The 15,025-nt window shown below is 26.0% G+C and overlaps 1 protein-coding gene across 3 annotated transcripts in view; it reads right to left on the bottom strand.

Annotated features, from left to right (window-relative positions):
• Positions 1–5,458: 5,458 nt before the first annotated feature.
• Positions 5,459–15,025, bottom strand: part of LOC135925990 (methylosome subunit pICln-like) — an 81,948-nt gene continuing 72,381 nt past the window's right edge. The window contains exons 7-8 of one of the 3 annotated variants that reach the window (XM_065461615.1): positions 13,627–13,668; positions 5,459–5,658 (exon numbers count right to left, since the gene is read on the bottom strand). In XM_065461615.1, the coding sequence (XP_065317687.1) occupies positions 5,579–5,658; positions 13,627–13,668 (122 nt within the window). In that variant the 3' untranslated portion in view covers positions 5,459–5,578. Of the gene's footprint in view, positions 5,659–9,849; positions 9,945–13,626; positions 13,669–15,025 lie in introns of those variants that run through there. The other 2 variants (XM_065461616.1, XM_065461617.1) reach the window with 2 other exon arrangements.

The raw sequence follows: 15,025 nt of genomic DNA, 5'->3' as shown, positions 1-15,025 counted from the left end.
CATACGCTTGCGGTTAATGATACGGTATCTCGTTTTGGGAATATTAAAGCACAAATTGTAAACTAATTAATTGCCAGTCTCGAAAGTTATTCTTATTTATTTTCGGTTTTGGCAAAGTGACAACACTATTATTTTTCTCATAACTCACTAGCCGTTAATTCTGCTGATATGCCGTTTAAAGATTCTTAATGTTCAATTAAAGGGCTACACATTAGCATATGTATTGGTAATTGCACCTTACTTTTTATAAATAATTCCGCCTATTTCCGCTTCTCAAATAAGCAAATATTACTCGCTTGTGGTTAATGACACGGATATCCCGTTTTGAGAATATTAAAGCACAAATTGAATACTAAATAATTGCCAAGTTTCGAAAGTTATTTTTAATTTTTTTCGGTTTTGGCAAAGTGCCAACACTTTCTTATTTTGCTCATAACTCACTAGTCGTTAATTCTGCTGATATGCCGTTTAAAGATTCTTAATGTTCAATTAAAGGGCTACACATTAGCATAAGTATCGCTAATTGCACCTCACATTTACAAAGAATTCGGCTTATTTCCGCTTCTCAAATCTCGCTTGTGGTTAATGACACGGATATCGCGTTTTGAGAATATTAAAGCACAAATTGAATACTAAATAATTGCTAAGTTTCGAAAGTTATTCTTAATTTTATTCGGTTTTGGCAAAGTGCCAACACTTTATTATTTTGCTTCTAACTCACTAGCCGTTAATTCTGCTGATATGCCGTTTAAAGATTCTTAATGTTCAATTAAAGGGCTACACATTGGCATATGTATCGCTAATTGCACCTCACCTTTTATAAATAATTCCGCCTATTTCCGCTTCTCAAATAAGTTATTACTCGCTTGCGGTTAATGATACGGATATCCGCGTTTGAGAAAATTAAAGAGTAAATCAAATACTACATTATTGCTAAGTTTCAAAAAAGGATCTTTTTTATTTTCGGTTTTGGCAAAGTGCCAACTTTCTTATTTTGCTCATAACTCACGGACGGTTCATTCTGCTCATGTCCGGATAGAAGTGCAATTAGGTACAATTAAGACTCTAAATAATGGCGTAACTTTTGTTAATTGCACCTCAAGTCGTTCTGCCAGCATCAAAATTTCACACTCTCCTTATTTTGCTCATAACTCACGAACGGTTCATTCTGCTGATGTCCGGATAGAAGTGCAATTAGGTGCAATTAAAGCTCTAAATAATGACATCAATTTTGTCAATTGCACCTCAAGTCGTTTTGCCAACTTCACGGACCTCAAAAATACTAATTTAATTCAAACCAAATTAATTAATAATGCAAATGACAATATTTCTCAGAAATTGGCTGATAAGGTTTTTGCTGATTTTATAATTCATATAGTTCAGCCAATGTCCTTGGTTGATAATCCATCATTTAGATTAAAACTTTATCCCCTGGTACAACAATATTATGCCGCCAGACACTAATGAATAAAATAGTTATCAGAGATATCATATATATGTACCACGGTAGATAGTTGCACACATAACAGAAGGTAAAAACTTATTTATATTTATAAATTCATCTAATTAATTATTTTTTAACATATTTGGGAATCACAGGCCTTTGGCTAGATCCTAGGACTTTAAAAAGAAGGGGGTGGAGTGTAAAAAATAATTTTATTTGATATCTGTGGCATTAGCCCTCAAAATGATTGATAATCTATTTTATATTAATAATATGTATATAATATTAAATACGCCCTTACCCTCAAGCAGCGTCTACATGACAAGATTATTACTGGATGCAAACCCCCCTTCAAAAATCTTTACCTACCTCCCCCTCCCCTAAAAAATTCCCGCCGCCTTCGGTGTCTTTGTCTCTTTATTGTTATTTTCACCTATTTATTTATTGATACTCTTTTCAAAGAATTTAAAAAGGATAACTTAAATTAATTACTACCAACTATCGATATTTTGTGAATATTTTTTAGATAATAAATTCAATTAAAACATCCATTATTTACAATGAATTAATTATTATGGCATTATGAGCTTGCTGAAATATCTAAACCTTTTAAATTACATTTAAAAGGAGTTTATTTGGAAAACAATGTGTATTATTGTTTCCAATATATAGATTTGGTCGATGAATTGTATTATAATAATACTATAATAAAAGTATTAATTTTTACAGCATTAAATTTTTCCTATTTCATCTCAAAATTTAATAGATAACCCGCCAAAAAATTTATCCCACCCATTAAAGTAGTTTACCCCCTCAGAAAAATAGGATGCAAACTGTTCCTACCCCTCCCGCTCATGTAGACGCTGCCCTCAAATGCTAGTGTCATTTAGTAAGGCAAAACTTATACTTTCTGATCGTCGCTCTAAACTTGGGGATGATAATATTGAAATGATTTTTTTATTAAAATGCAACAAATTACCATAAATATTTATTTTTATTACATAAATTTTTTTATAATCAAAACTAATTATCTATTATAATAATCCTCAAAAACCGTCAATCAAATTTGGCCAATAGTGTTCTTTTAAAATATATTTGTCCAATAAAAATGGATATAGCATAATCGGTCCAACAGTAATCACCTTACAAACTAAACATTTATTCAGTCGCTTCTATTTATAAATCATATGGAAACTCTGAAAATATTTTATGATTCTCAAATACATACCCAGATTTCAGAATAAACTTGATGAAATTCATGTGTATATTTAATAGTTACTCATCACTTAATTATATATAATACCATTATATATTTCATAAAAAAACATTTTTATTATTCTAAAACTGGAGATAGAATAAATACCAAATTTTATTTTAAGAAATATTATTCTATTCTCCAAAACTTCTTTTTAAATCCAAAAATTTTATAAAATAATAATTACTATTTATTTTAAAAATTTAAATATATTTTAATAGAATGAATAAAAATTTTGAAAATATTATTTTTCTTTAAATAATATTCTTTTTAATTTTTTGTTTTTTGAACCAGTAATATCAGGATCTTTAAATGAGATCGTACATCAGTTATAAAACTTTTAATTCAATACTTGAAAATGTTTTAAAGAATCAGAATAATGTATTTTTATCAGTAAGAAAAAATAGGGATATTCTTAGATTTTTTTATGTAAATATATTCTTAAATAATCCATCAAAAAAAATTATTGTTGGAAATGGAGATAGAATAATCTCTAACTCAGGTGACAAAATATTTCAATGAGGGATGTCAGGTATGATATATTTACTAACGTGCCTGAGCCAGGACAGGGTTTTTGATAAAAAGCCTAAAAATTTTTCATTTAAATTTAGCCTATTAAACTGTTCCTAACTTAAACATATATTGCATTTTTTTTCTTCTAATAATAATAAATGTCAATATTGCAAAAGTGACTGCCTAAATACACTTAAATATTGTTTATTTATTTACTTAAAACAATAAATTAAATTTTTAGATAAAGGCTTGGGCAAAATTTTTGAAACTTATGATGAGCTTGGGTTTGAATATTCTATTAAATATGGACTGGGCCTGTAAATTATTTTTACTGCTGACCTGGGCTGGAGGCTGATGAAAATCAAGTCCCGTGAAGGTCTCTAATTTCAATAACTGAATTATTTCATTTTCCATCTGACTTTATTTGAACTTAAAGGAATAATCAAACCACAGATATGCCTTATTTAAATCATTTGCAAAAAATTTTGATAATTGCATTCAAGAAATTGTTGTACACAAGGAAATAAAGAAAGCCATTTATATGGAAGAAATATTAATCCTTTTTTATTTTAACATAAATATCAAAAAAAAATAATGCCTTTTGTGACCTTTACTTTTACATATATTTTAGGGATTTTCTAAGAACCTGTTATCAGAAATATAAGTTACTAGCTGATTGCCTATCAAGAATGACGGGGAATCAGATTTTATTCTTTATTCAATGATAGATGAATAATAAATTTTCCTTTACTTGATGATGAATGAATCAGAAATTTTCCTATCTTATGAGATGTGATTCAGAAATTTATATTTATTTAGATGAGGAGTTATTCTAAAACTTTCCATTATTTTTTTTACAAATTATGTTTATGAAGTATATGGTAAGTATTTTAATATATGTGCACAATAAAAAATCTTTTTTCATTTGTATTTGTAATTTATAATATGAAAAATATATTCTTGCTAGATGAGTTTTGTGTAAAAATAGGAAAATTTATTATTCATCCATCATTAAATAAATAAGAAAATTCTGATTCCCCGTCATTCTTGACGGGCTATCAGCTAGTATTTTAATATTTATAAATGTTGATTTTTATATATTTACTATACAATAACATTATAAGCAAAAAATAAAAAATTTGTTGTAAATTTTTTTTATAAAAAGTAGCTAATAGCGAGTTACTTTTTTTTTTGACAAATAGCGGTAGCGCGACTTTTAAAAGTAGCATTTAACAACTCTGATATTTTCTTTATTGTCTAAACAAACGGAATAATTGAATTTCCAGCAAAAATTGCATTTCACAAATATAAATTAAGAACAAAGGAAAATTATTTAAGAACGTCTATAAATGTCAATTACATATTAACAGATACAACAGTTATCATAAACAAAAAAAATTATAAACTGGAGATCAAATAATTTTCCTAATTCTCTCTTTCTTCATAAACAAACAAATTTATCTTATCCAATAGAATTAAATTTTTTTTTGATTAATTATAACTTTGCAGTTATTTTTATTTATTGATATAAGGAAACAGAGGGAATGTCAATCTTATATCATATCAGAAAGTTATATCGATGTGTATTATGTAAAAACAATAGTTTGGAGGCATATAAAAAATATGGATGAGATTCCCTTTTATTTTATTTACACAACAAATTAAGAAAATCGTTTTGATAAAAAAATTCTGAAAAATTACTTAGCAAAATTGTTTATGATTTTCAAAAACAATCTGAGAAAATCTGTATCTTAGCTCTCAGTTTTATCTTGATTAGAAATAATTCTAAGCATTTCAGTATATTGTTAAAATCTACTTTTAATGGCATAATGCAAATTTTTTAAATTTATGTTGAGGCGGGGAGGGGTGTGGGGTATTTAATAGAGTATGAATCAAAATATCCCCTCCGTACTTACAATCATGAGGGAGAAGAGACCAGAAAGAAGGTTAATTTATTTTACATATAAAGGTTATATTACTTAGAGACAATAAGTAACTAAAGATCCTTAAACCATTTCGCGTTTATGATTTAAGGAACTTTGGTGGGTAAATTAATGTTAACTATTTTGTTTAATATATTTATTTTTCGCCGTAATGCGTTCGCGATAATGACTTCACGCAAATAAATTCGCTATAAAGGGTTCGTGATAAGTTTCGATAAAATTATTCGCTTCGCGATATTACCTTCGCTATAAAATTTCTTCGCAATGAAGTTGCGCTGAATTGACCTGATATGGATATATCACTAGAAATCAAATACCTTTATTGATGAAAAATTATGAGAAAATATTTGAAAAAATATGTATCGTTAACACTTACATTTTTAATATTTACAGAGAAATTTAATTATATATATATATAATTTTCTATTCCAGATTCATGGGTTCATCTCCATCTGGCACATCTTGATTTCTTCCGCAAGAATTATTAATATTTTGAGAGGATTCTAAAATTAAAATTTTAAATCACGATGGAGATAATCATAGAAAAAAAGGTATAACAAGAAGGGGTAATGATATATAACTAGAGATGTAAAGGTAGGGAAATTTCCCGAATTTTCCCTTATTATAAATATAATATTTTATCCCAAAAATTTTGATTTATAATTTAATTTATTATATCGTAAATTTTAAAATAATATTTATTTTCCTCGTGAGTCTTTAATTAAATTTGGATGGGCTGCACATTAGAGATCTGCAAAGTTAGGCCCGGCCCGTATGGGCATCAAGTCGGGTTCGGGCCTACTTTTTTTAAAACTTTCGGGTTCGGGCTGGGTCGGGCCTAATATTTTCAAAAAAATTCGGGCCGGGCCTTGAAAAAATTTTAAAATATAATTAATAAATTGGTAGAAACTAGCCATATGGCATGTATCTAAAATAAATATATAATTAAACTTTTGAAATTTTTTCCGAGAAACAAGGCGGCAACAATTTTTATTTGTAAAATAAAAATATTTAATTTTATTTAGTTACAAATTAGGCGCCATATGTCATATCATATATCTTTTATTTTGGGTATAATAATTAAAAAATTTAATTTTATAAAAATTAATTTGTAATTTATTTTATAAAACTAAATTGTAATTTTTTTAATAAAATTTAACTATAATTTAAAAATGGATTTTATTTTTTTAAAAAATCATATAAAAAATGGAACATATATTTGTAAGCCCCATTTAGGTAAAAGCAATATAAGGGAAAATTTTGAAGACATATTTGATGATAAAAACAAAAAACTTGATTATTTCCAATGCCAAAAATGTAATAATATATTACAATATAAAAGTACATCTGGAAATACTCATTTAAGACGTCACAACTCACAAGTGCGTTAAGAATGACGATTCCTCTATTCCTAAAATAACTAGATATATTCAAGAGAAAACCATAGATATAAATTCTTCCTTTATTAAAAAGAAAATATGTGATACCATGATCTATTATTGCGCCAAGGACATGCGTGCCTTTGATTCGATAACTAGAGATGGCTTTATAAAAATGGCTCAAAATTTTATTCAAATTGGCTCCATTTACGGCAATATTGACTGTAGCGAAATTATTCCCCATCCAACTACTTTATCGAAAAATGCTATAGTTATGACGGATCAAATTAGAACAAATTTGGTTAATAAAATAAATGTTCAATTATTTGATAAAAAGTGCTCTGCCACCACTGATATGTGGACAGATTCCTTTAATAAGTTTGCCTATTCAATTCATTATATCAAAAGTGAAACCTTATATAAACATGTTTTATTTACGAGTAAGTTTAAAGAAGAGAAAAAAACCGCCGCGAACATACATAAGGAAATGCTACAAAATTTTGCTGCAATTAGAATAATTCCCGATCAAGTGAAAAATATAATATTTTTATCTGATCAAGGTGCTAATATAATTAAAGCCCTAGAAAAATACACCAGATTTAATTGCTGAGCACATCTGTTAAATACAGTTCTTCGAAATATCTTTAAGGAACAATCTTTGAAAATTATCGCTCCTAATATATATCAAGCCCTTATTTCTACTAAAAAATTAACAATGTATTTTAAACAAAGCATGAATCAATATTTAGACAAAACATTACAACAAGATATCGAAACAAGATGGAATTCGAAATTATATATGTTGAAATCTATTTATAACCAATATGATGACATCGTCAATTTTTTATCATCCAAGGGAGATATTAATAAAATGGAAAACTTGGAGAAATCTATTTTAAAAAATTTGATTGATATTTTACATCCTTTTGATAAAGCTACTAAAGAACTAGAAGGAGATATTAATCCTACTTTATATAAAGTACTGATATGCTTTAATAATATTCTTTACGAATTTAAATGATACTTTTCAAAACAATGAAATAAAACAAATAAAAACCAATTTAAAAATTTTTTTATTATCTAAATTTAAAATCGATATTTTGCATAAAGCGACATTTTTATGCCCCAAATATAGAAAATTAAGAATGTTATCATCAATGGAAATATTAGAAGTAGAAAATTCAGTCAAAAATATAATTAATTCTAAAGAATATTGTAAACCTTCAATTGATATTATAGATTTGGATATACAAGGCGTTTCTCAAATTATGGAATCTCCTAAAAGATCTAAATGTACATTTAAAATTGTTCTATTCATCTTATTTTTATATATCAGACAATGAGAAAGAATTTGAAAAAAAAAAGAAACAGATGAGCTTGAAATTTATAAGAATTTGAATATAAAAGAGAATATAGAAAATATAGATCCAGAAAAAGATATATTAAAATGGTGGAGCAAAAATGAAATTATATTACCAAAGATGACGAAATTGTCTAGAAAAATTCTAGCTATTCCTGAAACGTCAACAACGCCAGAGAGAACTTTTTCAAAGACTGGAAGGCTATTAGAAGAAAGAAGAAATAGACTGAAACCTGAAAATGTTGATGCTTTGATATTTTTAAATGATAATTATAAATATGAATCTAATATATAGTTGTGTAATTTAACATTATAATTATTATTTGTTTGGTTTATAGATATTTTTGATAGTATTTTAAATAAATAATTAAATACTAAATAAATTGTCTGTCTAGTGTCTACTAAGAAAATACAAAATGTTAAATATAAAAAAATTCGGGTTCGGGCTGGGCCGGTAAAATTTTCTAAAAAAAAATTCGGGTCCGGGGCTGGGAAAACTTTTTTAAAAAAAAATTTCAGGCCGGGGCGGGCTTAAAAAATTAGGCCCGATGCAGATCACCAGCGAGATACTGCTATTTTTTTTAAAGTAACGCGCTAAAGCTACCGCTACTGAGTAGCGCGCTACTTTAACAACATTATATCTCCACAGCAATTTTATTCTATTTTGGTACTGTGTTTTGTAATCCTTAATAAAAGACCGATCATATGTATTTATGACGATTTTTGGTGGTTAGCCAGGGTAATAAAAAAAACGAAATTACTAAGGAATATATATTTCTTTTTTACATTCCCATGGACCATCACCATCTTTCTATTCTCCAATTGAGGAAAAGAGATGGCTGTCCATTAATTAAATAGAGTTGTGCCGATTTAATCAAACACATTTCCATATTTTTTAATTCGTTTGTAAATAAAATTATTTAACTTATAAAAATTGATAATATATGAATATGTTATTGTATAATTTTATTTGCAAATAAATTTAAAAATATGGAAATGTTTTATATCTAATCTGCATAACACGATAGTAGATTCCATAACAGCGACAGAATGTACTTACAAATTATAGCCTCGGAAAATTTTAGCGTAAAATGGAATATGATAAAGATCTGTCATAATTAGTTATATATTTAAATGTCAAGTTTATTTATGATTAATCATGATTTATATTTTTACATTTATAAATTCAATTTTTTGGTGAAATCATCTTATATTTTAATTTTCAAGCTTATTTTTAATTTATATAATTTGTGCTGTTGTAATTTGTAGGTTTAATGTATAATTTTATTTTTCAACAAAGCCATTATGGTTTCTGGCCATTTTAAATTTAAGAAAATGCATTTTTAGTTTATTATTATTATTTATAGCTTTGATAGCTTCCCTATAAAAGGGGAGCAAATTGATAATTATTATTGTATTTTTTATAAGTTTCATTTTATAAATTGCATAAAAATTCGTGTGGATATTTTAAGCGGTCACAACCAATAGATAAGAGATATTTATTTATAGTTTATATATAAGATTTTAAAATGTTTATTTTACAATACAGCGTCCTAATAATAATCTTATCTGTATGGTCTGTTTGCATGCTTACATATCGCCCCAGGACATCTTGGTTATACTCAATGGATTTTTTTATTTTAATATCAATACAATATATATTTTTTATTAAATATATTATATTATAAGTTTTAAATATAAGGCCATCTATATTGTATATTTTTATTTATAAAAATAATAATTTAAAATTAAATTAAAAAACAGAAATATTTTTTTTGAATAAACAGTTAAATATAAAGATAATACATTCCTAGCGAATATCAACAAAAAAATCCCTCTCAATAATGTTAATATTTTATTTTTATCAGAGATAAGATAACACTTGAAATTTTTTAATCTTTTTTATATTTCCAGTATCGAATTTTAAGGGATATAATTTTGTATAATTTGTAACTCTTAAGTATTTTTTTTTAAAAAGGAGATTTAATGAAATCACGTATTAATTTTCGACTTGAAGACGTATATCTTTGGATCTGGTTGAGCGAGCGCTCTGTAATTTTAATTTTATTTAAATTTACAATATAAATAACTAACATGCCAAGTTTCATTCATTTTTAAGATGGTCGCCTAAAATACTAGTTGAATATTAAATTTATATGTAAAATCCGAGAAAAATTAAAAAATCACAAAATTCTGAAAAGGAAAATATGAAAATTGAAATAGCATCGCTATCATTTGAGAATTATAAATCAAAATCTTTTGTTGATATCCAATGTAGATGATGTCTGATAGATATCCATTTTCGGTTTCTCTCATTTTTTATTCGATTTCTAGTTTTAGAATGAACCTTCCTAAATGCTTACCAAATTCTTTATGAGACACTTGAAGGTGGTATCGAAAGCCATAGCCACTTGAAAAAGCGATTGATTTGTATACAACCTTATCCAACATGAGAGGTTTGATATAGTTCGAGTTCTCCCATATGTCGGCTCCTGTACAAAACCTTTTATTTAACGATATTCTGCTAAATTACCTATAACTTTCAAATATTGCAATTAAGCTGACCTGAAATATAAGTTTAAGGCTACCGATAATTCACGGTCTAATAATTTCAAACCAAATATCAAGGGTCCAAAATTTTACCACATAATGATATATTCTTTGCAACAAATATCTTTTTTATTAAAACATCTGAACAATCAAATCATTTCCATTAAAAATAGAAGTTGATTTAATTTATCTTTTATATCCCAAAATATTTCGGGTATGTCAGTTAATATCGCTATATCTGACTCTACAATTATAATCATGCAATAATGAATTTCCAAAAAAATCAGCACCATGTCTAATATATCCCAAGATCTTTATAGGTCCATTATAATATACTTTTTCGTTTGTCTATAAATAAATTTGAAATATTTTTCATAACACTTTGCAATATTATAACGATACCTCCCCTTCGTGTCGGATGTAAAATTTTTAAAGAAGATTTATATATTTTCAAAAGTTGCCATTAAAATATCATAAATTTAATTTGTTTGGTTTTTATAATGAACTTTTAGATATAACGTATTTCGCATAAATCTTTTATAAGTAGATTCAGGCCATGGTAGCACAACCAAAGCATTCAATATTATTTTGCCTTAACAAGACTCCAGGTCTTTTTCATATTTTTTGAATTATAGGTTACTATAGTGAGATCAATTTATTACCAATTTCTTTAATCACCTTGATTAACTCATATGCTATGTAATCACCAGTGTGAGCATTAAACCCTGTGTCAATGAATTTTTAATAGGCTCTGGAGCCATAATTATGAACTCTCTATGAATATGTGTCCAGCCATCGTTAATGAGAGTGAATAAGTGCCAAATCACAATCGAGTTGTTTGATTTTCTTGAGTTGTAGTGTCAACTAAACATTTATTTAGATGTGCTTGATATATTATTAAAATTATCGTTGATTATATTTATGTTTAGTATATCAACATTGTAAGGTAGGAAAATTTCAACACTTACATCACTAATTAGATTTTTTTGCATATATTATATAGAATAGCTATATAAAGATCAGATACCTGCAGCCGTATTAATTTTTTTTAAATATACTCGGGTTGGGACTAAAAAAAATATATAAAACTCGACCCGAAATTTTTTAAAAATAATCCGAACCAGGCCGTGCAAATGGTACTTCTGCAAGTCTCTGATAAAAATACAATATTAATTGAATAATATCATTATCAAAAAAATGTATAAAAATTTGCAAACCTTAATAGACAATATGCAAAATATTAATTTGTCAAGGAATAATAAAAATTATTTGCGAGGACAAATCTGTTTGATTCAATATTTAAATAAGACTTGTTCTTAGCGCCTTATAAATTTAATTTATTTCGGCCCGAGCCTGACCCAAAATTTTTAATTATTTTTAAGCCTGAGCCAATCCAAATTTTTATTTTAGGCATGAGCCTGCTATAATGCATAAATAAACAATTAAATAATATAAAATTTCTTTACCCAATATTACTTAGAATATTTATATATTTGTAGTAAAAAAAAGCTAGCCCAATTTTCAAAAAAGCCCGATTTTAGGCTCATTTTCTTCAGGTTCCATAAGTATGTCTAAAGGTCGATAAATACCAAGCTACATCTAATATTCCAACTGAGGTAATTCATTAGCGATAATGCATTCATTCTAATAATTTCGCGATGATGCATTCGCTGTAATATATTCGCACAAATGAATTCAAGGTAATGCATTCACGGAAGAACCTTATTGCGGTAATGCATTTCGCACAAAAATTTTAGCAGTATAGACGTTTCTCTTTCATCTTATGAATTTAATCATGGTGGAGCGAATTTAAGAGTTAATTTGTTGAATTTTATGTTTATAAATATTAATGGACCTTCGGAATCAGAGTGGATTCCACATCTATTATATCAAAATATTCAAAAGGAATCATCATGGGGCAAATGAAATCTTTTTCAAAAAAAAAATACAGCCCATGGAATTTTTTTTAATTTGTATAGATATCGGTAAATATATAATTTGTGACATTATTTTAAAAAAAGAAAGAAAAAAAGATGACAAATATATTCGAGGTGTTTTAAATTTTTGATAGTTAAATTTTTTAAATATTTAGATATAAAAATTTATAAATTATTTATCATCAATGACACAATGTAATATAAGCTACAATTCCATAATGGATCTCATTTTTGCTATTTAATTTGCTAATTTACTAAATTTATTATATATAGATATTTAATTTAATATGCTTGATAGCTTTTTATCATAAAAAGATATTTGCATAAATATTTTAAAAGGCTCTTGTTTTATAGGAACATGGAAGTTTAAACTAAATATTTAGAAGCATTTAAAATTATTTTCTATTTTTTAGATTTGCTCAATGACACATGTGTAATAAAAACTACAATTCCATAAATTTCATTCTTTTTTTTATTTACTAATTTTTTTATATTTGGCATTTCATTTATTATACTTGATAGTTTATAAAAAACAATATTTGTATAAATATTAAATAACATTCAAATAAATATTGAACAATTTTAGTTACAATTCAACTTTTTTTAAACCTAAATATTTTTGAAATACTGCCCAAATTATTAATTTTTTTTAAACAAAAATATTGCCTTTTTGATAAATGTATCGCCTAAGAAAGATTAACTTTTTAATAATAAAAATACTGCCGAAGAAAATTATAGACTAAAAAATAATATTAATAAAGTAGTTATTCATATTCGGAATAAAAAAAATAGATTATTATATATTTTTTTGATAATAAAAATACTGACCTTGTTTAATTTACTGCCCAAGAAAATTATAGAAATAATATTAATAAAGTAGTTATTCATATTAGGAAAAAAAAATCGATTATATCATATTTTTTTGATAATATATAAAAAATTATATCCCCCTCCTCCCGCCCAAATTTTTAAGCAATATATAAAGCTTAAAATGTATATGTAATATTATATAAGTCTATTACTCTCATCTATAATGTCCATCATCTTAATGCATTTATTTTATATCTGAATATTATATAATGCAATCGAAATTGGTAAACAGATTTTTTGGTATGTAATGTTCTCGAGACATTAACATGATTTGCCCAACTCTATCTCTTTCCCCTTTTATTTCATTATTTCTAATTAATTATTCATGCTCTCTCTATTCGTTTATTATTCTGATAAGTTTTAAATAATCATTACGTGTCAAACTAGGTGGGACCCACGTTTCGTCATCTTCACATTCTTTAAATAATATATAAAATAAATCATTATTGATATTTAAAAAAGGAAAGGAAGTGTAGAAGTTAAAATAAAAAACCTAAATAAATATAAAATATAAAGAATTAAAGCGTGAAATTAAGTATAAAAGCAGGGATCCGAAACATAATAAATACCGATTAGCTTCTAGTTCAAAAAAAAAATTTGGTTGCGGGGTTCAGATTCGGTTTGAACTTTAATATTAAAAACTATTCTATCTCTTTCACATACAAGCTTAGAAAAATGTATTAACATATTTCAAAAAAATTTGAATTAAAATATATTACGTAGTTCGATACGAATAATTTATGTATTCGTAAGAATAGCAAAATTTTCTGTTCGTATTCGATTCGAATTATTCATTTGTTCTATAATATTATAAAATAATTCATATGAAAATATATTGATAAATTTTTTATTACACTATTATGGTATTTAGTTTAAAAAAGTTATCAATAAAATAGGCTGTTAACTCTAAAATATAACCTGAGTTAAGCTGTTGCAAATGTCAGATAAAAAATTTGCCTATTATTTTTGAATATTATTCTTTATCAACTGTTCTTTTTTTGCATATATATATTATGCATAATTATATTGAGGACTAATAAACCTACTATAAATTATAACTATCATTTTAAATAACATTTATCCATTCTCTTAAACAATTATTGTAATTTATTGCAATTTTTAAGAGAATGACCAAATATAATATTGTTCCATCCCCCGAAATGAGTCATAGTGTGAGTTGAAAATTAGATGGATTGTAGCCAATGAATCGATTATAAATACCAATTCCAATCTCTCAAAAAAAGTTTCAATTTTAAAAATACAGTAAAACATATCTAATTTGGGCACCGTTGGGACCAAGATTTTTTAACAGTTACCCAATTTATCAAGACTTTTAACTTTCTAATAGTAGTTTATTGGAATTTGATTGGGATATAAAATTAAGTTCAAATTAAGGAGTTCCAGAATTATAAAGAGCTAAAATTAGACAAGTGTTACTACATTTAAATAGAATAGCGATTATTTTTTTCATATAATTTTAATGTTTTTGTATAAAAAAAATAAGTAATATTAAATTATTTCTTTTGATCTTTTAAGGATAATAGTCCTGATTTTTAGTATGAAAATTTAAAGGCGAAATCATGTAAAATTAACAGAGTTGTTAAAGTATCTAGATATAAAAATGTGGTATCTGTATCTAGATAGATTTTTGATCAAAGTATCTGTATCTAGATATTATTTTAAAGGTATCTATATCTGTTTGTAGATACTTTTTAAGATACATTTTGATATACTTCTATTTAACGCTTTTTTATATTATAAATAAAGGTGGTGC

Source organism: Gordionus sp. m RMFG-2023, chromosome 3 (assembly GCF_954871325.1).
Source record: "Gordionus sp. m RMFG-2023 chromosome 3, tfGorSpeb1-WG-v2, whole genome shotgun sequence".
NCBI classification, from domain to species: Eukaryota; Metazoa; Nematomorpha; class Gordioida; order Chordodea; family Parachordodidae; genus Gordionus; species Gordionus sp. m RMFG-2023.
Note: the sequence above shows the minus strand (reverse complement) of the source record. Positions and strands in the feature narration are given on the sequence as shown.